Source organism: Physeter macrocephalus, chromosome 21 (genome assembly GCF_002837175.3).
Source record: "Physeter macrocephalus isolate SW-GA chromosome 21, ASM283717v5, whole genome shotgun sequence".
NCBI classification, from domain to species: domain Eukaryota; kingdom Metazoa; phylum Chordata; class Mammalia; order Artiodactyla; family Physeteridae; genus Physeter; species Physeter macrocephalus.
The window spans coordinates 3,226,412-3,251,812 of record NC_041234.1 but is presented as its reverse complement, the minus strand read 5'-3'; the positions used below and the strand labels follow the sequence as shown (position 1 = coordinate 3,251,812).

The following is a 25,401-nucleotide window of genomic DNA, read 5'->3' as shown; positions in this document are numbered from 1 at the left end:
GGATTTTAAAGATTTGTTTTATCACGTTTGGGAAAACATATATACTAGATTGCTTAATGAAAAAGGGGTGCTAGATATGGGAGTGTATGTGTACTAGAAAGAAAAAGTAATTCATACCTACGCTTGTAGGCAGCCCTAGAGGCAATTGACGAACTGGACCTTTTTGGAGCCCATGGAGGTCGCAAGTCTGTGATCCACGTTCTGCCCGATGAGGTTGAACACTGCCAGGTAATGGCTCAAGGCTCTCACGTTCCAGAGAGTAGGGAAGGAGGCTCATGAAGTGGAAGACTTGGGCTCCAGTTCAGATCCTCACCTTCCTAGCTTGATGGTACTTGGCTTCTTTGAGTTTCAGTTCCCTCATCCATAAAATGGGCATACCTGGGACCTTCTCCTCCTGCTGCACAAGGTGGTCATAAGGATCAGAGTAAATCAACTTAGTTTGTCAGAGTACTTTGTAAACCAGAAAGTACTGTGCAAACATAAGACACAGTGATGCTGTTGTATATGGAGTCAATAATCAAGGCAACCTTGTTTCGTTGGAGGCAAAGTCGGTTTTATGTCTTTTGAGCATGTAGGTGGTTTTCTCTCAGGTTTATTTCATGAGGTCCCCAAATTGGATGACTAGCAGGCAGTAGTTCACTTGGGGAGGGAGTGGGAATGGGCAGAATGGATGGTGGAGGAGAGACGATATGCGAGAAATGGCAGATTAGTAAAATCTCCCTGAAATACCGGTCAGAGAAAGGTGTGATTTGATGCAGATTAGGGGACTCCATTTAGCAGACAGTAGGTCACCAGTTGCTGACATATCAGCAAACTCTTATTTAGTGAGGGCTTACTGCATGCCAGGTACTGTGCTAGGGCTGTGGGAGTGAGATACATAAAAACCTGTAAGCAGAGCACTTCCGGTGGGAGTGTGTGTTTCAGGCAGAGAGCCGAGGAAGAGTGACTAGTTAAAGAACTGGGCTTGGGGGTCAGTTGGCTATAGAAAATGAAGCTTTGTTCTGAAGCTGAAGGGCTCCCCCCCCATATTTAACTCCTTCTAGCTCTTTCCATTTCCCTCCATTATATAGTCCTTAATGGGGAGTCTGCTATTTCTTTGGGTGTGGTTTAATAAAGTCAAGCTGGTATGCATCTTAATAGATGTGTAGTCCCTAGTGGAGATTGCATGAGCTCTGTAGCCCGCTGGACCTGAGTTGGAATCCTAGCTCTGTCGCAGACTGGCTGCATGCCCTTAGGCATGAGTCTCTGTGTCTCAGAGTCCTCACGCGTGAATTGGACATAGTTCTCGAATTCCTTCTTCATATAGAAGATTTAATAAGCTTATGTTTGCAGGGGTCTAGTCCCATGTCTGTACATGTTAGATCTCAGCGTTAGCTCCCTTCCCTTCCCAAACTTTTCTTTATAATTTCACCTTCCTTTAGTTTATAGTACCTAATCCGACCACCTTATAATTGAGGCCATATTATAGTGCCACTAAGTAACCCGTTCTTTCTAGGACTAAACTAATTCTGTTTTGACTAAACCATTTTGCCTGTTCGTGTGGTCTTCTGAATTTGACTCCTTTAAGTAGTTCCTGGGTCACCCAGTCCAACTGGTCACATTCCACAGAAGCCGGACATTTCTCCGGCCTGGTCCCATATGTGTGTTCTTCTCTGTCTCTTATCTTCACAGCCAGGACACGCTAGCCTACTGACAAGGTAGTCCTTAGTCCCTTCCCTGCATGTCCTAAAGGCCCAGCGAAGTCAACAGAAGGCACGAAAGGAAGGGAGACAAACAGTTCTCACACGGGCTACAGGCATACTACTGCTCTCCCCAGCCCCCTTTTCTCCTGCAAGGAGCAGGAAGCATTGGCTGGGTAGGCAAGGTCGCCCAGAAGGGGCCATGTTGGTAGGAAAAAGCTCTACTAAAAATTGGCAAACTCATTCAAATGTTCCCTCGGGGTAAAGTCGTCGTTTCTAGATACTGTATGTAACTATTAGTGCTTCCGAGGTTAAAGCCACCTGTTTGTTTTTTGTTCAGTCTATTCTGTTCTCCATGCTGCCAAGAGCATCGACATCTAAAGAGATTGATGCTGGGCTTCTTTCCATTATTTCTTTCCCGGCCTTTGCAGTGGAAGATGTGAACCTTGTGAATGTGACCAAAAATGAAATTATTTCCAAGCTCCAGGTAAGCATTGGTCACGCTGGTGCCCTTCTGCCCTGTGTTAAGTGCCCCTTTCAGACAGTGACGTGGAGCAGCTCACCCAGGCCTTGGTTCTCCATGAGGTCAATCGCTCAGTATGTAAGTCGACTCACGATTGAGGTTTCCAAAGCTGAGTCTGGATAAGTCTTGGAGTGATCAATGCCTTGGTTCTCTTTCTAAGTAGCAGAGCTTCAATTCAAGCTGGCACCTTTAAACCCCAATTCGTATCACTCCCGTACTTCTAAGGCAGAGCTTCTTAACCCGTTAGAGATCCCAGACAGACTCTTTTAAGAATCTCTTGAAAGGTAAAGTCCCCACCAGAAAAAAATGTACATGTCCCAATATCCTCAAACTTTACACACAATTTCTGAGGGCTTGGCGATCCCAAAGTTGAATTGAGGTTTAAAAAAATCCCTGCTCCGAGGTGAAATGCAGCAACTATGACACATTACACCAAACTGAGAAGGTTATTCAGTACTCCAGCCAACTGAAGTTATCAGTAAAATGATTGAAGAATGTAAGTTTCCTAAACTGAAATCTGCATGTTGATGATCCTACTTAGATTCGGTGAAAAATGCTTTTAGCCTTTGGAAACAAAGGGGTAAAGGGTCTCCAACCATATCCCCAAAAGAAGGCACTGTCTCAGTTAGGGGCCAGTGGAGAAAACAGAACCTCTTTAGTTTGTGGAAGTAGGCAGGGAATTAATGTAGGGAATGAGGTGTTTCAAGGGGAGCAGTTCAAGACCGGGCCTCCCAGGATGCCCTGAACACTACAGGGCTGGCCACTAGGAGCGTGCCTGCCTCCATGGCCAGTGCTAGAGCAGCCCCACGTACTTAAGAAATTGGGCAGTGGACACCCAAAACTGCGATCCAGGGATTAGGGAGGCAGATTCAGAGAGCACTGCCACTGTCCTTCTTTCCTGACCCCCAAGAAGCTGGAGAGGAACACTGGAGCCTGCAGCAGGAAAACCAGCAGTGATGGCCCTAAGCCACAGGAAGCCCCACCACCTCCCTCACCTACTTCTCGCCAGGTGCAGGCTTCTTTGCATCCAGAGCCTAACTGCGAGGAGTCTGGAATGTCCTGTGGCTTTCCAGTCTTTCCAGTAGAAGCAGTCCAGTCAATCCACGTATCTGCCTTGGTGGCTTCCCCAAGCAGTAAGGGCCCCTTTGCATCTTTGCACGATACAGCAAATCAGAATGAAAGGATGGTCATTCAGTGAACTATCGGTAATTAATCTCTCAGCCCTGACTGCCACTCTAATGGAAGGTTTTGGCATTCCCTTCCAAGCACTGATCAAACCTGAATTTACTTTGCTTATTACTTAAAAATAAGTTTTTGTACTGATAGCAAAGAGCATTTGGTACCCGTTTTGTTACTAAAAGATTCATGGGAAAGGGGGTGAAGGGCTGACTTGAATCAAAGAGGCAAAGAAATTCTTCTGTTTCATCAAATGCATCTTTTTTCTTTATCTTCTTAGGGGCGTTATGGATGCTGTCGCTTCCTTCGAGATGGTTATAAAACCCCAAGAGAGGTTGTATTTAAAGATTGTTTCTTCTGATTCCTTAACTGCTTCATATCTAAGTTGCCACTGTGGTGTTCTCCCTCTCTTGATTATAAAACTTACATGTTGGAATATTGGAAGGAAGTCTTAATTTTGGAGTCAGCAAGCTGGAGTTAGGCAATAGAATAGTAAGATCATCTGGAGGACAGCAAGCTGGTGGTTTAAAACCAGCTTGTAGACAAGGACAAACAGTTCTGTGGCTCACACGTTTTTTTAAAAGGCTACCTGTGCCCTCCTTGGGTTCCTTTGCCATAGTGACTGATATAATTATATCAATAAAACAGTCTGCCCAGCACTGTGAGAGGCAAATTGCTCTTTATTTGTTATAGAGATATAGTAAGCTTAAAGTAATAAACTACCCAGGAGTGTTGTGTACATTTGATTTACTTTTCTGAAATTTTACCATGGAAAACTGCCAAAAATAGCATCTCCCCATTATAGCAGAATCCTAATCACGCCAGCCTCAAAGCTGCATTGAATCAGAAAGCAAGGGACACCCAGTGAGGTACAATGGTATTATGTATGTAATCTGACATTACCTTTTAGAGGGTTTACCTGTTTGGTTCCAGGACCCAAACCGATTGCATTATGACCCTGCTGAACTCAAGCTCTTTGAAAACATTGAATGTGAATGGCCTGTGTTCTGGACTTATTTCATAATAGATGGGGTCTTCAGCGGTGATGCTGTTCAGGTGAGAAAATGCTGGGTGTTGTGTTGGTAATCAGCATTTTCATTCCACTGGTGTGCTGATTATTATTAGAACATAGGGTTATGCAGGAATTCAGGGCACTGTGTCAGTTATCTGTCACTGCTTAACAAACTTTCCTAAAACTTAGTGAATTAAAACAACAACTATTTTGTTTGCTTATTATTCTGCAATCTGGGCAAGGCTCAGCAGGGACAGGTTTTCTCTGCTTCACCTAGTGTCACCTGGGATGGTTCAGTGGGGCTAGAGGATCTACATCCGAGATGGCCTCCCTCACATGATTGGCAGCTTGTTGGCCCAGACCTTAGTTCTCCACGTAGCTAGCTTGAGCTTCTTAAAGTATTGCAGTCTCTGGACAGTTAAGCTTTTTACGTGGTGGTCATCTTCTCCCAGAATGCGAAAGCAGAAGCTGCCAGGCTTTCTTAAGGTTTAGGCCTGGAACTGGCAAAGTGTCACATCTGTTGCATTCTGTTGTTTAAGGGCTATTGTCGCCAAACCAGGTTTGTTTTTCCAGAGTGCAACAAGCAAGCCAAAACGCTGAGATGCCGAGGTTTGCAGCAAAAAGAGGGTTTATTCGCAAGGCAGCCATGCAAGGAGAAAGTCTCAGGTCTACCTGAGCGAAGGCAAAGGGCTCGGTGTATTTATGGGATAAAGAATAAAGCAGCCAGGGCAGTCTGAGGCTGGGGAAAGGTGATTGGAAAAAGGTGCAGTAATTGTCATTCTGCCTAAGTGTAACTAGGCTACAGGGCTCTGCACGTTCCAAAATGGAGGTGCTCAGCACCATCTGAGGGTGGAGTTTTCAGCCCTCTGATGCCAAAAGGTCAGCGGACACTTGAGCTTGCCCAATTGGAGGGTCAGTGGTCCTAACCAGTGTTAACCAGCTCAGTTGGAACCAGACACAGCTGACTCCAAGTTCCTAGACAACGACTCGGGCAAACATCTTATTATTCAGGCTAAGTGCTGCTTGGAGGACTTGGCAAGTCTTAAAAGGACTTTGATTAGTGAAGGCAGGTTACAGGTAAAATGGATTTGACTAATGATTACCCTTGGTTTCAGTCCCCCCTATCTTTTGATCATTCCTCCATCTTAAGGGAAGAAGGGCGATTACCACTCTGGATACTTCCTGCCGATAAGGGGCATAGACCCAACTAGGGCTTGTGGAATGAAACTGTTTAGCACTCATTTGAAAATATTCGCTTGTTCCCAGTTTCAAGTTAACATTTTGATCCCAGTAAACAAATACCACCTATGTGCCAGCTGTCAAGGCATTCACAGGCCCAAGAATGGTAAACCATAGACAAAGATGTAGCCTGAGGGGGCACATAGAATGCCAGACATTGTTAAAACTTAGGCTCTTATTTTTAGGGATTTTATATAGGATAAGCTAGGGATCAAGTGTCTTACCTTTTTCCATACTGGAGTGTCTTGATCATCATCAGTTTGGCTGAAACAATTAGATATTAAATATGGAAGGGACACAGGCAATTAGATATTAAATATGGAAGGGACACAGGCTGGGAAGAGTAAGTATGGTTTCTATAATATCCTGGCCATGTAGAACCTTGACAAGGGTAGATGCCAGGGTCATTTTTTTTTTTTTTTTTTTTTTTTTTAATCTGAGGACACAAGGAGAGGACCAAATTTTGGCTTAGGATAAAACAGGTGACAGGAAATTCTCTGTTGATTAGCCTAACCCAATATGTTACATCTGAGGGCCTTTTATCGTACGTCATTCAGGGGGAGGGCACTACATCAAGGCTGGAGGACTAGGAGGCGGGGTTCATCGGGGGCCACCAGTCTTCCACAGACAGGTTTTGTTGTTGCTGCTGTTCTTTTCAGACCAGCCCTGGTTTTGCCGTCTTTAAGGGTACTCTTAGCTAATGTCTTAATTAATGTATCAGCCTCCTAACTTGTCTCCCAGCCTCACTTCCTGCTGTTTCTCCACACCATTGCCAGAGTGATCTTATTAAGAAAGAGATTATGCTACTGCTTTGCTTCAAAGCTTTGAATGGCTTCCTGACTGCTTTTGGGATGAGGTACAAGCTCTTCACACGTTTTGTAGGATCCTGTAAGATCTGGCCCTCGTTTTTACCAGTGTACCCCCAATTTCTTGTTACTTATTTCCTTTCTTGAGTTCTGTAATCCAAGCACATGGAAACTTTTTCAGTCCTTTGAGCGGGCCATGCTGCCTCTCCCCTTCTCTCAAATGCCCAGGATATGCTTTCAACCCCCAACTTCCCCTCCTTCCTTCACGTGATTCGTTTTAAGTGTCTCTTCTTTCAGAAAGCCTAAAAGCTGGGTCAGGTGCCCCTTTTATATGCCCCACAGTTCTTATAACAGCTTGGCACCTGTAACTGTATTTCCCACTTAGTTGTCAAAAGACCCTGGTAGAGGTGGTCTCTATCCAGTTCACTGGTGTATGCCCCATGCCTAGTACATAGTAAGTACTCAGTGAGTATTTGTTAATGCAGCATTCATTTGTTCAAGACAGATTTCTTTAGCATTTGCTGCCGTGCATACTTTGGTGAGCAGAACAGACCTGTCCTCATGAAGTTTATGGGACTGACAAACTCAAACACTTTGCTGTTTTTTTTAATATGTTCAGATCACATGTTCTGGGGTAGGATATGCAATCTAAGATTCGTTTTAGTTTTTTGAAAGCTGCCTCTATTGAGGAATGCAGAGGTGTTTCAGAAGCGGCAGTAAACTTCAAATATTAATGTTCCCTCTGTTGATTCTCACTCTTATGCTTTAGTGATTATCTCGGTTCTTACGTTTTCTGCCTTTTTATCCCAAGACTGAAAGATCTCAAAAAGATTGAGTTGGAATTTCAATTATGAACAAGCTTGACAATTATCAGAAACAACAACAACAAAAAAGCTACGGAGACAGCAAAGCCTGTTTAGTACCTTATTTTGTAGTTCTCACAGAATTTGCTTCTCTTAGCCCGCTGTGCTGTCTCTCCACTTGCCGCCCAGTCACGTTTTAAAGTGATGCACCCTGTCGTGCTTTGCTGTCCATAAATTTCAAACGAAAAGAAAATGAGATCTGGAAGGCATTTGATTGGGCTCTCCAAAGATGAAATGTGTCAAATAGCTGGGTGGCTGTTAAGGGTTTTTTTTCTCTCCATTTCCCTTTTAATGTATAGGGTTTTATCGCCGCCTTTTTCATTTAATAGAAATGTTTGCATCAACAGCTTTTACTGAGTAGCACATCCTAAAAATTGGGGTACATGGATCATAGTACCTACACTTCCTTTTCTTCACATCTTATTCGTTCAGCAAATATTTCGTGAGCAATAAATGTTTGAACGAGGGCTTCTTCAGTGGAAAACTACCAACAGGTGGAAATGGATGCACTGCTTAAGATCTGGTCTCCACTCCATAAAGCTTATAGTCTAGCTGGTGAGACAAAATTTAAATATGTGAGAAGTTAAGAGTGAAGTATTTAAATCACGAATTAAAGACAACACATAAAAGGCCAGTCGCATTTAGCTTCTCCTAACATTTGCTGTCAGCAAGAGTCCAGGTTCCTCCTGCAGTCCTTGAGCTGAAGGTATTTGTGCGTTTCTTAGCCTTGTGTCCTACTTCTGATCTGTTTGTTGCCAAGAGAGCTGTTTTTCTGTGTTGCACTGCTGTTTCCTACCGTGGGGGATGGGGCTATTTTCCAGGTCCAAGAATACCGAGAGGCCCTGGAGGGAATATTAATCAGAGGCAAGAACGGGATCCACCTGGTGCCTGAACTCTACGCTGTCCCGCCTAACAAGGTAACCAGGTGCTGCTTATCTAATACAAAGTGAGATGGTGCTTGGCCTTTTGGTATTTTTCATTCCCCCTTCAAATATTAATGTTCCCTCTTTGTTGATTCTCACTCTTATGCTTTAGTGATTATCTCGGTTCTTACGTTTTCTGTCTTTTTATCCCAAGACTGAAAGATCTCAAAAAGATTGAGTTGGAATTTCAATTATGAGCAAGCTTGACAATTATCAGAAACAACAACAACAAAAAAGCTACGGAGACAGAAAAGCCTGTTTAGTACCTTATTTTGTAGGTCTCACAGAATTTACTTCTCTTAGCCCTAACACTTTTTCTCCAGGAGAAGTGGTTTTAAAGCCTTCAGTAGTGTTCCTGTTTATCACAGGAGTTACGGCTTTGGAGCCATGCTTGACCTGGCTGGTGCCCAAGGGAGGCGTTAGTTGAGGACCTTCAGAGGATACCTGTCCTTCTCCGAGCCCAAGGCCACACAGGCCCTAAAAAGCACAAAACACTGTTAGGCACCATGTTCTCGCACATTTCCACGGAGGAAGAAACCAGACAGAATCTCCCTGGGAGAGGGGGAGAGATGTATAGGCATACCTCGCTTTACTGCAACTTCGCAGATAACTGCGTTTTTTTTTTTTTAAACAAATTGAAGTTTGTGGCAACCCTTAATTGAGCTCTTCCAATAGCATTTGCTCACTTCGTGTCTCTGTCACATTTTGGTAATTCTTACAACGTTTCAAACTTTTTCATTATTACTATACTTGTTATGGTGACATGTGATCAGTAATCTTTAATGTTACTACTGCTGAACTTGATGAAGGTTCAGATGATGGTTAGTATTTTTTAGCAATAAAATATGTTTAAATTAAGATACGTACATTTCTTTTAGACATGCTATTTCACACTTAATAGATTACAGTATAGTGTGAACATAACTTTTATTTATTTATTTATTATTTATTTATTTATTTATTTATTTATGGCTGTGTTGGGTCTTCGTTTCTGTGCGAGGGCTTTCTCTAGTTGTGGCGAGCGGGGGCCACTCTTCATCGCGGTGCGCGGGCCTCTCACTGTCGCGGCCTCTCCCGTTGCGGAGCACAGGCTCCAGACGCCCAGGCTCAGTAGTTGTGGCTCACGGGCTTAGTTGTTCCGCGGCATGTGGGATCTTCCCAGACCAGGGCTCGAACCCGTGTCTCATGCATCGGCAGGCAGATTCTCAAGCACTGCGCCACCAGGGAAGCCCGTGAACATAACTTTTATATGCAATGGGAAACCAAAAAATTTGTGTGACTCCCTTTATATTCATTTTATTGCAGTGGTCCGGAACCGAGGTCTGCCCGTATAGGGTAGCTGAGACTCTCTTCCTTTGAGTCAAGCAGTTCCTGAGCTAGATCTTGAATAATCACTTAGAAGCCATTCTGTATCATGAAGAGGGAAACTGGCCAGTTCCAAGAAGATGCCCAAAGATAGTTTTGTTCTATCCACTTTCCTAACTTGGGTCATGATGGACCTATATATCTTAATGGGAAGATTTCCCCATACGTATCTCATGTTTAGCAGAAAAGCATTCTCGATTCAAGGCTCTTTCTCTTTTGAACGTTCCTGTTGCTTCAAAGCTTCATTATTGCATTTTGGGGAGGAAGAGATTTCAGAGAGCAGTATCCTTCCCCCGGTTGACAGGGCCTGCACTAGAGCGTTAGTAACCCTGCTGTCACACAGCAGCTTGGGTCTACGGGTTTGTGGTTGAATCAGGCCACAAGCACATGGTCAGGGGACTGGCAAAGGCCTTTGAAATTATCTGCCTCAGTTCAGAGAGGCAGAGCTCAGACAGCACTGGGCTCTGCCTGGAGCCAGACCCCAGGTTCAGGGCCTCCTCACAACCCCACGCTGCCTCCTAATGGGTGGTACATTTCCAGGGGATGGAGAGTCCCTCACTGTACAGATCAGGCCATGGAGCCTGCAGGGGCTGTTTTCTTTCTAACTGTTGGAAACCTAGGTTTCCTGCAAACATTCATTTTACTATGTGTGATGTGTATGTGTTGGTGGGGGGGGGGGCCTGACAGTGGGGGCTGGGTAGTTACTTCCTAGCAACTGCATGTTCAGGTTGCCCCTTTTCCAGTATTGAGGCACTTGACAAAACAAAGTTAGTAATGGAAGGTAATTTGGAACCTGGAAGCATAGCAAGGGAAAATAAATAGCTTCAGGGGTATTTTACCTATTTTCTGATAGAGAATAACCATCTATCCATGTTCTACTAAAAGGCACATTTCCTGACTGTAGTAACTGCTAGGTGTTATAAGCTCTCCTTTTCTTTCTGGTGAACAGCTCTGGCTACATGTTGTAAAGGGTTACTCTGCAACTTTTCTCTTCTGATCTCTATACTGACCTTTGGGCTTGTACTTGTCATTTCAGTATCCGCCTTTATCCAGTGTGTTTACACATCAGCTAGGTACCGATTTTGAACGTTCTTTTATTTTGAGCAGTTTGTATCTGTGCTGGTTCCGGATGACAGCTGGGAAGGTTCACCCATCACATCAGTAACATGTAGAGACCACCACAGACAGGGCTACCCCGACCCACATGGCACCTTTGTGCAACTTAGAAAAAGAGCCTCACCCTCGGAGTGGCCACAGCCCTGGGCCAAGGCGCCATCCAGCTTGAGTTTCAGCGTCACTCAGTTCCTCAGCTGGACGGGCTTTTGCAAGGCGCCACCACCCACGGGGCCTCCATTGGACAGCTCAAGATTAACGCAAGCGTACCCAGCAGACTTGCTTGGAGCAGCTGCTCCGGGCTGGGCAGCAGGCTAGGTGCTGGGGCACAGAGGGGTCACGACGCCGGCTCTGCCTCTGCGAACTTGCAGGCTAGGGGGGTCGGAGGAGCGAATCCATGGGATGGAGGGCAGACAGAGGACTGCCGGTGGCAAAGGCTTGGTGCATTAGAGGACCTGCAAGCAGATTGGAAGGACTGGGGTGGAGAGGGGGAGACACATACCTCCACGGGGAGGCAGGAGCCAGCAATGGGTGGGAGGAGGGCAGAGCCAAGCTGTCTGTTGACCCAGATACCTTGTCTACCTTCTGTTCTTTGCGTCGACTATTTCCCATTCCAGATCTATGTAATCTTTCTTAACACTACGTACATTTCAAAAAGTTTTAATGTACAATCTGACTGTAAAAGTAATTCTGCATATGGCACAACATACAAGATTCTATCGAAAGAAAATATTTCTCCCGAATCTTACTTCCCAAATATAACCACAATGATGTTTTGGAGAATCTCCCTCCATGTATTATCCTATTTGATTATTTGATTACTGGTAACATTTAATTCTGTTTCGTTTGTGAGCTTAAGTTTTTCTTAGTTTACTACAGAAAAATTTAAAAAATTTACTGCATATATTAATAACATCACTGATTAATTCACAAGCAGAGAATGATTCGCCTCATGATGTGATTTTCCCCTTTGGAGAAAGATGTGTTTCCTATTTCCTTCAATTGGCTTATGTTTTCTGGAGAAGGAAGTGGTCACTAACATTACCCCCAACCAGTGAACGTTGTAATGACCCAAAACCCAAAGGTCAGCATGGAGTTTACAACAGAGAAAATTGCAGACTAACTTTTACAACACGTAGCCAGCACTGTCCATCAGCAAGAGAACTGTAGCTTATTTTGATGAGTCAGAAGCCCCCAATGGGTTCAGCTTTTTGAGTCCCTGATGGAAAATTAGTGATCTAATAGTACAATTGTTTTTCCTCAATAAATAGCGCCACCTTCTGGTAATTTTCTTGCATCCGCACACTGAGTTTATGAACCCCTGAGGAGAGCAAGATAGAAACCTGACTCAGCATCCAGAACTACACTGCCATGGCTATTGGCTGATGTTTTAGATCATTGTACCCATAATGCAGCCAAATATAAGTATGAGCTGTGACATTTCTTGTTGCCCAGAGCTGTGCTCAAAGACAGCAGGCCCGGCTTCCAGTGCCTATCTCTCTGCCTTTTGCCATCAGTGTGCTTGCGGGAAGAGCACTGGCTGGAAAGAGGCCTGGGTTTGAGTTCCACCTCTGCTGCTTTTAGCCACGTGGCCCCCCACGCAAGGGCCTCAACCTCCATGGCCTCCTTATCCCAGCTCTCGCATAGAATTGGTTTGGAGGATCAAATGAGTGGCATTTTGTAAATCCTCCGTGCACTCCCCATGTAGTGACGTTGGCCATTTTCTCCTCTGACGTTCTGACTTTGGGTTTTCCTCTCTTTGCCAGGTAGATGAAGAGTATAAGAATCCTCACACGGTGGACAGAGTTCCTCTGGGGAAGGTGCCCCATCTGTGGGGTCAGTCCTTGTACATCCTCAGCTCCCTTTTGGCAGAGGTAAGGGACTTGGGGGCTTCACAGACTGGAAATCATCTGATTGGAAGTTCAGGGGACCCTGGAAGAACACAGGGGCTCTCTGCTCAGTGTGGCTATGAATATCTTTGGCATCTTTTTTTTTTTTTTTTAAGATTACATTCTTTTTTAATTTTTTTTTTTTAAGGTTTTTTTTTTTTTGATGTGGACCATTTTTAAAGTCTTTATTGAATTTGTTACAATATTGCTTCTGGGTTTTTTTCTGTTTTGGTTTTTTGGCCCTGAGGCATGTGGGATCTTAGCTCCCCGACCAGGGATGGAACCCACACCCCCTGCACTGGAAGGTGAAGTCCCAACCACTGGACCGCCAGGGAAGTCACCCGTCTTTGGCATCTTCATGGCTTTCAAGTCAACTGGTTGGTGTTGACTCTGAGGCTTGAGACCTAGGCTTGTGTCCGTATTTATAGTAAACTGTTTTGGGCTTAGCTGCAAGCCAGGCACTCTCTGTCCCTCCCCCAGCGCCCCTTCCCACCAGCATTCCTGGTCTGTGGCTAGAACCTGGTTGAGCTGATGGTCGGTAGGAGGGCTGGAAGCTTCTCAGCCAGGATCAGCACATGTATGAAAGATGCAGGGTTTGGGGAACTACTCCACACGGTCTTGGGTGCAGGAAGCAGGAGGACTGTGGCCCTCCAGTGCTCTCTGCAGGAAGGGGCAGCAGGCTGGTTCTTCTGCAGTGGATTTTGTGGCGGCTGCTCCCTCAGCCATCAGCCAGTAATACCGCCATACAGAAGGTCTGCTGCCTCTGACTCATTCTTTCTTGTTAAGCATTTTCTTGCCCCCAGGTTTAAGTTTTTAAAATACAAATGCTTTTGTGCCAGCTGAAAATGAATCCCCTTCCCCAGTCCTAAGTGTAAGTGATTTTTATCAGATGGCTCATCTTTCCTGGGAGGATCCTGCCCAGCTGAGTGCTTTGGACCCCTGGGGAGGGGTGGGGGGCGGGGGAGCCAGGGGAGCGATGGGTTGGATGTCACTGCAGTTCCTGGTGGGTGAAAGAAGACCCAAGTGAAGCTATCACAGTGCAAGTGGCCCTTAGGTGCTGAGATGGAGTAGTTGCTTCATGGATATGATCATCTCCGCAGTTTCATGGACATGTTCTTGGGGGTGGAGACTGTGTCTTACACTTTTGTCTTTATGAGTAGGGAAGCACATACATCTCCTTTGGAAAGCCAACCCTGCCTCTGACTAGCTCTTTAACCTCCGGCGGGTCTCTTAATCTCCCTGGGCCTTGGTTTCTTTATCTTTATTATTATTATTTTTTAATGTTGTACAGCTTTATTTAAATATAGATTTTTTTTTTCACATTTCCTCATCTTTAAAGTAAAGAGGTTGGGCTTTATCATCTGCAATATGGTGCAGCTCTCATTTCTGTATCAGTGACATGGGAAACAAACTTGCTTCTGTTTCCTCCTCTCAATGTAAAGGCCCTCATCTAGGCGCAGCGTTAAGTCCAACTTCTCCTCAGAACTCCCAGAACACCTTGATCCCTTCTCTTAAGGTTCCCATCATTTATAGAAAATATGAGGAGATCCACATTCAAAGAGCACTCTGCCAGCAGGGAGGGGAGTTTTGTGTTTCAGGACAGTCAGCTCTGGGCTAAGTCCTTACCCTAAGGACATTGCGTCGGTTTCCCCACCCGTAAGATGTGCGAATGGTAGTGCCTCCCTTTTAGGAGGCCTGTGTGACAGTGCATGTACAGGGCTCAGCACAGTACCTGGCGCGGGGTGAGGGCTCAGGAAGCATGAGTTACCCTTGTTCTTTTCACTCACACAAGTTTGGCGTCTCTGACTAGCCCTGGAGAGCTGGGTTCCAAAAACGCAATACATTTAGCAGTGCCATCTAAATGGTATACTGTAGTTGAGAGAAAATAAGCAATTGCCTTGAAAAATTATAAAGGAATAAAACACTGACGATCTTGAGCCCCCAAATATTTTATTTTCAAACTTAGGTTTAAGGTGAAATTTCAGTTAATCAGTATTTCATAGTGTTAATGCTCCTCTTTTCCTAGGGATTCCTTGCCACTGGTGAAATTGATCCCTTAAATAGAAGATTTTCCACTTCTGTCAAACCTGATGTCGTAGTACAAGGTTTGTGAGCATGTTTACTATTCATATTTAACTCTGTAAAACCAGTGTTATTTTTAAAGCGAAGTGTTCCTATTTAATTTTTTAAAATCTGTATATGTATATATTTTAGCATATATTAGTTCTGTGAAATATGTTCTGTAACTCAGCTGCTCCCGATCACAAAGTTACTTTCTACCAAGCAATTGTTTTCTTGAATGTAAACCTCGATTGCCACTGGGGCACAAGTGATTCATCGAGCATCATTTTTCATAACTGCTATTCTTTAAAAAGTAGAACGTGACCTTGTTGAAAACTCAAAACCCAAATGAGGGTTCACTCGTTCCTCCCTTGGAGGTCTGACTTCTTTCCAGAGCTGCAGACCCATGTTTTCACCTCCCTCCACCCATCTCCCCTCCTCTCTAGCCAGCAACTCTTCCGCAGAAGTGCAAGGCCAGCCCGGGCTGCTGCTGCGGCACTGGCTCTGACTAGCCATGTGACGTCTCCTCTGTGTGCCTCAGGCTCTCATGACCGGTGCTCTCTCACAGGGTGTTCTCGAGAGGAGTTGAGATCCACAGGGAAGGCCCTCAGTGCAGGGCCAGGCCTAGAATGCTCCCTGCTGGCCGATTCCTCTCCCTACTTCCCCTCCTAGGAAGGACTCCCCAGGAGCTCACAAACCTCATAGAGTGACTTATATACCAGCTAGTATCATAGCGTGTCGTGACTACGCCTTGTGTCCTCTAGAGGACACTGTACATTTTTTAAGGACAAGGGCCTTATCATTTTCGTAGCTTCTATGTTGATTGATACACACGCACTCGACACATTAAAAACAATTATTGAGCAAATGAAGGGCAACCCTCTCTGTGGCCACGGAAGCATTTGGCTGTGCCTGTCCGTGATACAGCAGAGGTCGTGCAGGTCATCACCCAGTCGGTACTGTGCCCCAGGCCCACCGAGAGACGCACCCAACCATCAAACATTCCAGTCAGGTAGAAAGTGTGACGATCATGATTATCATCCCCCTCTTACACATGAGGCTGAGGGGTTAACTTACTCAGGGACCCACGGCTGACAGCTGGAGGTGCAAACCCAGCTCTGACATCCAGGTGGCCTGATCCAGCCTGACCCCATAGTCTCTGCCCGTCACCAGAACACATGCTGCTAAGTGATCCCTTAAGTCCACAAGGCCGCTCTTCCAATTGCAGGCTGGGGTGCATTGATGGATCCTGAGCACCTTTTTTTTTTTTTTTTTTTTTTTTTTTTTAAATGCAATAGAAGAAAACAGAGTAGAAAATACCAGAGGCAGTGGTCTGGAGGAAGAAGTGCAGTTTCGGAAACTTCTCTGCGTGCAGCTCTCTCAGATCACCAGGCTCACAGGTCTTGGTCAAGCCACTCCTCTGAAAGAGTCACTTCTACAGAGTGACCGCCTTGTGGCTCTGATACGTGGAGATCTCTGCACGGTGTTGTAAGCTTCCAAAGAGACGGATGTTAAGGGAAGCTGCTCACCCAGTCCTGCATGGCTGATGTTCCCATGCTGGGGCCTGGGGGGTTATCTTCCAGTCCCTGCTCAGCTACAGCTGGCCAGTCGAGCAGCAAGGCTTCCCCTCAGGGCCTTGCTGTGAAGCTCAGATGAGATCATGGATATTAAAATACTTTGAAAAAGCATCACGTGCTATGTAAATATAAGGAGGTGACATTCAGGTCGCGGTGGCATTTATATGTATCATACGTTCAGGTGCCACCAGCCTGAGGTTACAGTGCTTGGGCTCAGGGAGCTACCTTAACAGTAACCAAGTCTTTCCGCTGGCCTGAGCACCGCCCTGAGCCCCTCCAGTTCCTGGCAGGCTCAGCTGCAGGTGGACACAGCACCGGCCACTCTGTCTGTGGCCAGAACTCCCTTTCTCCAGTTCCCTCCCCAGGACTCCTTCGTTTTGCCAAAGCACTGTCCCTTCTCTTAAAAGCCAGCAGTACTGGTACAGCAGGTATGGGGGGGCCTGAGCCCGCCTCCGGCCCCCACGTCCGAGGCATCCCAGAGCCCTGCCTGCTAGACAGCCAGATGCCCAGCCTCACTCACTGGAGATGGGGCCCAGGCCGGCCCACTGGGTGCGTGGCCCAGCTCTGGGGTGGCTCTTCCCTACTAGCGGGGGGCCCTGTGCTGTGTTTCCCAGTGGGCCAGGCTGCCCCACTACCACCAGCCCCCTGGTAGGCCCACTTTTCCTTCTCTCCAAAGCATAAAACCTCCTCCCCGCTCCCCCTCCCTCCCCCTCGGTCAGAGCATCCCCTGCTGCACACACCACTATATTGCTCTTCTGTCTTTGAGAGCAGAGGCACAGACTTCTTCTGGTATCCCCTTTGCAAAGCTGTTTCCACTCCTGACCCCATGTGAAAAGAACACAAGACAGGTTTCGAATAAATGCAGACCCACAGGGAGGCAAAACATCATTTGAGATGGGTAATTCAGCTTGGGACCTGTTGAAGACCATTTCTAGAAGTCCCAGACTGTCTTGCACATTGAGGGCACTTGATAAATATGCACTGTGGGTGTTGAGGGGAGGCAAGGCCAGAGAGAACCAGGAAGAGCGACAGGACAAGCACTCTCCCTTTCAAAACCACCCAGCACGTGGAGAGCATGCTGTCACAGGCCAGAGAGGAGAGTAGACAACAGCACACATCCGTGTGAGGGGACAAGGGCCACCGTCTAATGCAGGTGCTATGTTCTTGTTCACAGTGACTGTTCTGGCAGAAAACAACCACATTAAGGAGTTGCTGAGGAAACACGGGGTGAGCATCCAGAGTATTGCCGACATTCATCCAATCCGAGTCCAGCCAGGCCGGATTCTTAGTCACATATATGCCAAGCTTGGTAGGTTTGGGGAAATAGCAGGGCATTTTTGGCAAGGGGACATCTCTGTTCTAGGTTTTGGGTCTGGGGGAGACTGTGATATGTGTAAATGCAAAGGAATTGGGCAAAGCACTAAAGTAGGTGGTTTGACATCTTCCACGTGAGGAGGAATGGCCACCAAGCACATTCCTCTCATGCCCGTTCAGGAGATGTCACCACAGGTGGCCATGTGATTCATCAGATCTGTTGTAAAATAAGGAGCCACCTTTGAAAATTCACAATTGGAACAGTCATTTGTGTCTTGGTAATGTTTCTAAATTTTATCTGTGGTCTAAGAAAATGCTCATTTACCCATTAAAATGGGAGATGGGTTCTCTTTACTTTTTCTAAAATCTGACTTTGTTTAGGATCATGGTTCAATACTAAATAAATAAAAAGTGAACATTAATAAAGTCCTTGTAATAATTTTATTCCGTATAGATGTTGCATCGGGTGCTGTTCTTCTATATGCATGCAAAGAAGGGGGTGGGATTTGTTTTTAATTCATCCTTGTCCCAAAAAAGGATAACAGTATTAGAAAAACCAAACCCCAAAGTGAGTTGTTTAACATATAAATAAGCCCAGTCTTAGCCAAAATCACTTGGATTAGATGTCACTGTATTTGCTCTAGCTCGAATTTCTCTTTTATTTTCTAAATAGGACGGAATAAGAATATGAAATTGAGTGGGCGACCATATCGGCACATTGGTGTCCTTGGAACATCTAAACTATATGTGATTAGGAACCAAATCTTTACTTTCACACCCCAGGTGAGAAGAGCAGGCCAGTAACAAACCAACAAGCATCTGTTTATTAAGCTGTCTTTTCTGTCTGGGGAGGTACTTTGAATGTGGCAGAATGTACATGCATGTGTTCAAACAGAGACATAAGATGACACCCAGTATCTAATACAATTCTTTACTCGTGGTAGGTGCTCAGTAAATGCGGCTTGAATCGAATCGAGCGTGCCATCACTTCCAGTATGAAATTCATACCACTTTACAAATTCGCTAGTGACATGCCACTTGACTCGCAGCCCTTGTGCCCTAATTGCCTAGGCTGTTAGCAGGTCCTCTGTCAGCAGAATCCCACATGGGAAGTCTGATTTTTCCGGTCCCAACCCCCTTGACAGGATCCTGAATATACTGATTATGGAACTTTTCTTCAGAGTTTTTGTTTCCAAAGGAAACTAGTCCTGTGGGATGCAAACGAAGCATTTTTCATCCATTTGGGCAGCTAGAAAGGCCAACTGAGGGATCACTTTGTCAACGTGGGGCATAGCCCCCCAACTACCTGGGGATATAGTTGGGCCGTAGGGTCATGGGTCAGTAGCCTCAAGTTGCTCTTTTTCACCCAGCCCATGCTGCTTGCTTAAATCTTGTGAGTTATTTCCCTTCGTAACAAATTTTAGACCAGAGCTGAGTGTGCACTGGTCCGGAGGCCAGGCCAACAATGATTTTCATCAACATCAGGCAACAGTGCCTCTAGTTCACATTAACCAGGCCATGAATCAGGTAAACACAGTCTCCACGTCTCACCTGCTCTTAGCGGCCCCACTAGGAAAACATTGCCGAGCCCAGCAGCCCTGGACAGTGTAGGAATTAAGGAGTTATTGATTTACTTTCAGGGACAGCGGTGTTGGGCCAGGTCCTTAAATCCCCATCCAAGGAGCTGTAAATAGATCTAGTTGTGCAACTTTCCCTTCTGCGCTAGCACTAATGTAGCCCTGGCTCCTGGGCAGGCGACAGATCGATTTGTCTGATCGCGAGGAGAGCCCCATTATGGGGGCGGATTACAGCCAGGGTTGAGCCTCTTCTCTGGAAACAAAATGCAAGGATTAGTGCTGCTGTGAATGACAGCTGGGGTTATGTCGAGGGAAATGAAGGACAGCCTTGAACCTGGCCTGTTCTGACTTGCAGTTCACTGACCAGCATCACTTCTACCTGGCCCTGGACAATGAGATGATCGTGGAGATGCTGAGGATCGAGCTAGCCTACCTGTGCACCTGCTGGCGGATGACGGGCAGACCCACGCTCACCTTCCCCATCACCCATACCATGCTCAGTAACTCCATGAACTTGATCTGCTTGACTCATGTTCCACTGGTGGTTTGGGCCCTTTTCAAAATGTTTAAAATGAGTCCCATGGACAGAGCTAAGTACTGAAGGGGGTTCTTAGCAGTTAGGTTTCTTAGGTCAGGAATCTTCTGTGCCATACATATTTTAATTGGATTTTGTTGATGAAAACATTTCAGTGCATAACCAAACAAAGTATTCTCAGATTAAGTAAACTAATTGATTTTTTTTTTTTTTTAAAGCAAACGATGGCTCAGATATTCATTCTGCTGTTCTTTCTACAATTCGAAAACTAGAGGATGGATATTTTGGAGGAGCTAGGTAATTTGTGATTTTTTAAAAAGCAAAAGTAACATTGACCTTTCTTAAAGTCTTTTGCTGCCCTTCTCCCATTTTTCGTATCACTTGCCGAACATAGAAGCGTGGAGCTTTAGAGTAAAAAGGGAGTTAAAACATCTAATCCAGTCACCCATGTGAAACTGGAATCATCTCTAAGCATCAGTTGGTGGGTGTTTGTGAAGCTTTTATGGGCGCCAGAAGGCCCGGGGCATAGAGAGGTGAACATGTCAAGTCTCTCCGAAGTGGCACTCTCGGAATGCGTGTATGGAATGCTGTGTCTGTTTCTACTAAAAGGTGTGCTAGAAAACACCCAGTGCCTAGGATCTGGCAGGTGCTCAATAATCAAATCACTCCTTGAATTGACTTGAGTGTGCTAACACCTTAAGAATAATTCACAGAACTTTACAAATTCCTTCGTGGCCCTCAGAGCAGAGCACCTGAATGGGCCTCCCTAGACCACTGTCCCCTCATCCTCTGTGGAACGACGCCCATTCCGGTTTGCAGGCCCACAGTCCAACCGGTGCTTGAGGGATAGGGGGCTCACCTCCCCTGGAAACCACTTTTGTTTTTGTACCCCATGACTGTCACAAGGCAGGGGATTTCTCAGTAGCATCTATGCCCTGATCTCTGTGAATCTCCTGGAATATGCCAGAAGAGCCCAGGATAACCTCACCATGCAGCCGGCCCGAGTAATACGTGGCCTTTCCCGAGCTTGGGGAGGCTGCCGTTTGGGTCCTGATGGAGTGCCAGTTGCTAAAAGTGTTTGGGAGTTGAAGTCAGCCCTTCTTCTCACATCCTCCCACACCAGGGACCCTGCTGCCACAGTAATTTTTTTAAATTATAAAATACACATAAAAATTGCCATCTTAACCATTTTAAAGTGTACAGTTCGGTTGCGTTAAGTATATTCACATAGTTTGCAACCAATCTCTAGAACTCTTTTCATCTTGTAAAACTGAAACTCCCACCCACCCCTGCCCCTGGCAACTACAGTCTACTTTCTGTCTCTAGGTGTCTCATCTAAGTGGACTTATCCAGTATTTGTTTTTTTTGTGACTGGCTTATTTCACTTAGGCTTATGTCCTCAGGGTTGAGTCACTGGATCTCTAAGCACTGGGTTTGGCACCTCTGCTCACCAAGCTCGCTGCGAGTTTTGCTGTAGACTCGAAGTGGCCCTCGCTCCAAGCTTCTCCTGGCCTCTCTCATGAGTGTCAGTGAGGGCATCCCCAGCATTCTGCTATCTGGCTCCCAGGGCTGGCGCCATAACTGCAGTTTGCATCTGCTTTTGTACATTTCGTATCCAGCTTGGATAAGTTACCACCTGGTATATGGCGTCATAACCGAGAGACAATACCATACGCCCATAATTAACTGTTTTCCAAAATGAATTCTTTAACTGAAATCTAATCATTGTCAAAAGGATACCGTGTGCAGTTAATTGAGCACTTGCAGTGTGTTCTTTGTGGCTTTGCACCTGTTGTCTCATGTTGTCTTCACTTTGTCGTGCAGGCTGTTTTCCTATTTTATGGGCAAGGATCTGTAGGCTTAGAGAGCCAGGGGCACAAGATGAGTAGGTGCAGAAGCTCTGTGTGAATCCAGAAACGGGGCTCTAACCACCATACCGAGCTGGATGGGGGCTTACAGGAATCAGGAGGGCCTCCTGGTTACAGAGTACGGCAAACAATTCAGAGAACCATGGAAAGAAACAGGAATGCCCAGGCTCCATCAGCTACCTTTCCTACTTAGCTCTTCATAATTAAAGTTGAATGTCATTTTGTCTCTTTTTTAGGTCTGAGGGTATTTAAAAAACTGAACTCACTCTACATGCCAGACTCTACCCTCTGGACCCACCTGGGGTCGCTTGCTATCAGAGGGTTTAAAATTACTGCCTTTCCTCCTTTGACCTGATTCCTTTCAACTTCATCAGAGAGGATCTGGTCCCTTGGCTCCACCTCATCTCCTACTGTTTCCAACCTCAGGGCAAAACAATCCTTAGAACTGACCCCAGGGCTCTAGGGGGAAAAAGTTTTTACTTGATTAAGGGAAGGCTTTTCTTTCCCTCAGGCAATGTTTCTTGACATAGTGTACTTGCCCTAGTGTACTTGCCCGTGGAAGCTCACGGACCTGTGAATTCATTTGAGCTGCATGCTTCTGTTTACTCTCCTCAAACTAAGCCATTTAAACAAGTCATAATCTGATGCTGGTAGCTCTGAGGCATCCTACACTTTTCTGCCTCCAGATCTAACACTTTAAGAAGCACATAGTGCCGGCTTGCTTTCTGTACAGTGGACATCCCACTTGCCCCCCGAACCTGGGGGTGAAATCAGGTTCAGGGAGCGAGAACTCGGAGGCTGCTGCCTTTGTAGCAGAACCCCATACTACCAAACCCAGCTCCCAGTTTTCGGTGGAACTTTTCCCAGCCTGATAATAGGGCCACTCTGGGCCACTGTCTCTATCCGGGGATGGCCCGGCCATCCCATTCTTTCTAGAGAGACCTTTGGCTCTGAGACGTGCCTCTCCCAACATTTTCCCCCACCCTCCCCCGGGCCTTGTGTGGCTGAGTGATAGGGACTCATAAAAGGTAGCACGAGGGCACCCAAAGAATTGTTGCTTGTGGTTTTGTCCTGGTCCAGTTGTTTTAGGGCGAAAAATACCCAAGGGTTGGTTCTGGTTAAAAGTGGTTCACTCAATATGTTTTGTAAAACTTTGGTTGGTTCAATAAAATAGATTTCTATTTGTGTTGGGTTTGGGAATAAGAAATCAGCATGATGCATTTTGGCTTTTAATATGCTGTGTGCTTCCACTTCATACTTGCTATTGAATTTTCCTTTTAATTTCTTGGCTGCCTACTTGTATGGGGCAATCTGCAGTGATGTGTTTCCTGATTCTGGCAGAAGTGCCACCTGGTTATTGAAAAGTCTCTCGATGATTCATAGTGGAAGTTTGTCCACATCCACCTGTATCTCTAACATAGTGTTTCCTTGGCAGAGTAAAATTAGGGAGTCTTTCGGAATTTCTCACCACCTCTTTCTACACGTATTTGACCTTCCTGGATCCAGACTGTGATGAGAAGTTGTTTGACGATACCAGTGAAGGGAGCTTCAGTCCTGATAGTGATTCAGATTTGGGAGGATATTTGGAAGACACCTATAATCAAGGTACGGCTTGGAATGCCTTTGCAGGTGGTCCCTGAATTTATTTAAACCTTGGCATTGTGATAAAATTGCCCTAAAACTCAAGCACAGAAAATGATTTGTAATTAGCATGACAAAAAAGAGTCTTTGGAAACTTTCACGTATTAAAATGAATAAAATGCCACTTTAATAAACCTAAACTGTAAAAGTGGGGGCTTTTTTAAACCTAGAGGGACAAAGAGTTTGAGGAATGCAGACTTCACAAAATATAAAGAAAGAAACACACTGCTTGAATTTTCAAAGAAATGGTAGAATGATCTTGGTTTGACTGGGTATAAGTGATGAAATCCTTTGTATATAACATTTCTCAAACTGAGGAAGGTTTTGGGTTGAAGTGACCTGTTTTTCCCTTTTAGATAGTACTTGGGATTGCCGCTGGGGATTCCATAATGTTTAGCTCACTCATGACAAATTAAAACCAAAAGATCAGATGTTGGCTGCTGGCCCTCTCATTGTCTACATATTCAGCTCATCTTGGGATGATATGATGTAAACACTATTTGGACCTGTATTTTCTTTTTCTAGGATGAAGTTTTTCCAAACAATAACTTTATGAATACATGCATTATCTATGTAAATCTCTTTACTTTCCAGGGGTAGAGTGGAGGTCAAATATCTATATCAAAATGTTGTCTTTCACTAAATCTACTCAGTACTTCATGCTACACGTAATCACTATTATGCATTTAGGTTATTTCTGCAGCTTGTTTTCATTGGCTCTTTTTCTTTCCTGTGTAATTATAGAAAGCCAGGATGAACTTGACCAGTATATCAACCAACTCCTGCAAAGCACATCCTCGAAGTGCTATCTGCCACCTCTTTGTAAGAAGACAGAGGACAGCCATGTTTTCAGTGCCATCTACTCCACTCGGGATATACTTTCCGTGATGGCAAAAGCAAAGGGTTTGGAAATTCCATGTACATGATTAACTCTTTTCTGCCTGTTAAAATAACTTCTTTTATCAAAGTAATGCATGAGCATAATGTAAAAGTCAAAGAATCCTAAACGACAACAAAATGCAGCTGTTTCCTGCCTCACCTCTCCCCTCCTCACTGCCCCCAGTCCTTCTACTTAGAGGCAACCACTTTCAACTCTTAGTTGTTTCTTCTGGTATTTACATATTTCTAAATAATGTGTCTGTAGTGCTGTCTTTGATGCATCGATTTTATTCAGTATCTGTTGACTTTTTCTTGTGCAGGTGAGTTCAGCTGTGTTAAATCACCACTCCTCTGCTTCACTTCCCCTAACCTATCCATGCAGTTGTATTAAGGTTTAGTTAAATCAGTATTCACTATTTCTATCACTGTATGTATGCAAATATTATTCCCAACTCAGTATAATAATATACTACATTATCATTTTTCCTTTTCGTTTTTTCTAAAGTTAATAGTTGCCCCATCTTTTAGTTTGCTTCGCTTCCTTCTACACCTTCCAATGGCCTTGCAATACAAATTTCCACAAGGTGAATCATATGTATGAATCTCACGGTTCCAGTGCTTTTCTTAGAGTCCAAAAGTTTCCTCCCATCTGGCTGATTGCACTCTAAGCCTCTGCATACCTGGCATCCTGGGACTTTTCTTTACTATAATCCTTGGAATCTCCTTTGCTTGTCTCTTCAGTTGGGTTCCCTGTTTCTTGATTCTGGCATGTTCCCCTTTCTCAATTTATTCCTCTGGTGGAATACATTGTGGAACAGTTTCAATAGGTTTTAAAAAATGGTGCAATGGAAGAGGGCACAGTAATGACAGCCCTTAACTTGCTTGTTTCTGGAGTTCACTGCCCCTTTTGGCCTGGTCACCCTCCACGTCCAGGATGTAGATTTTATCCTGGCATCTTCCTTCATCATTATCTGGGAGACTTCGTTGTCTCCTTTGTTGGCTCTCCTGTTTTCTGTATCTCAACTTTTCTTCTTTCTTAGCTTACTATCTTATTTTGGTGGAGGACATCCAGTAGTTTCCTAGGAAACAGTTCATGGTGGGTAAAATTGTTGAGACCTTTCAAGTCTGAAAATATCTACCAATTATCCATTTGAGAGTTAGGCTGGGTATAGCATTCTAGATTGAAAATAAATTTTCCTTAAGAATTTTGAAAGCATCTCTTTATTGTCTTCTAGCTATCACTGTTGCTACTGAGAAATCTGAACCCATTCTGATTTTTTTTTTTTTTTTTTTTTTTTTTTTTTTTTGTATGCGGGCCTCTCACTGTTGCGGCACCTCCCGTTGCGGAGCACGGGCTCTGG

The 25,401-nt window shown here is 45.0% G+C and overlaps 1 protein-coding gene across 12 annotated transcripts in view; it reads left to right on the top strand.

Annotated features, from left to right (window-relative positions):
* Positions 1-25,401, top strand: part of PHKA2 (phosphorylase kinase regulatory subunit alpha 2) — a 58,260-nt gene that overhangs the window by 15,491 nt on the left and 17,368 nt on the right. For 10 of the 12 annotated variants that reach the window (XM_028482896.2, XM_028482895.2, XM_028482893.2 and 7 more), the window contains exons 7-19: positions 130-228; positions 2,020-2,166; positions 3,659-3,712; positions 4,312-4,434; positions 8,120-8,215; positions 12,466-12,573; positions 14,615-14,693; positions 17,401-17,535; positions 18,214-18,323; positions 19,473-19,617; positions 19,871-19,949; positions 22,956-23,125; positions 23,906-24,079. In XM_028482896.2, the coding sequence (XP_028338697.1) occupies positions 130-228; positions 2,020-2,166; positions 3,659-3,712; positions 4,312-4,434; positions 8,120-8,215; positions 12,466-12,573; positions 14,615-14,693; positions 17,401-17,535; positions 18,214-18,323; positions 19,473-19,617; positions 19,871-19,949; positions 22,956-23,125; positions 23,906-24,079 (1,519 nt within the window). The remainder of the gene's footprint in view (positions 1-129; positions 229-2,019; positions 2,167-3,658; positions 3,713-4,311; positions 4,435-8,119; positions 8,216-12,465; positions 12,574-14,614; positions 14,694-17,400; positions 17,536-18,213; positions 18,324-19,472; positions 19,618-19,870; positions 19,950-22,955; positions 23,126-23,905; positions 24,080-25,401) is intronic. The other 2 variants (XM_028482894.2, XM_028482897.2) reach the window with 2 other exon arrangements.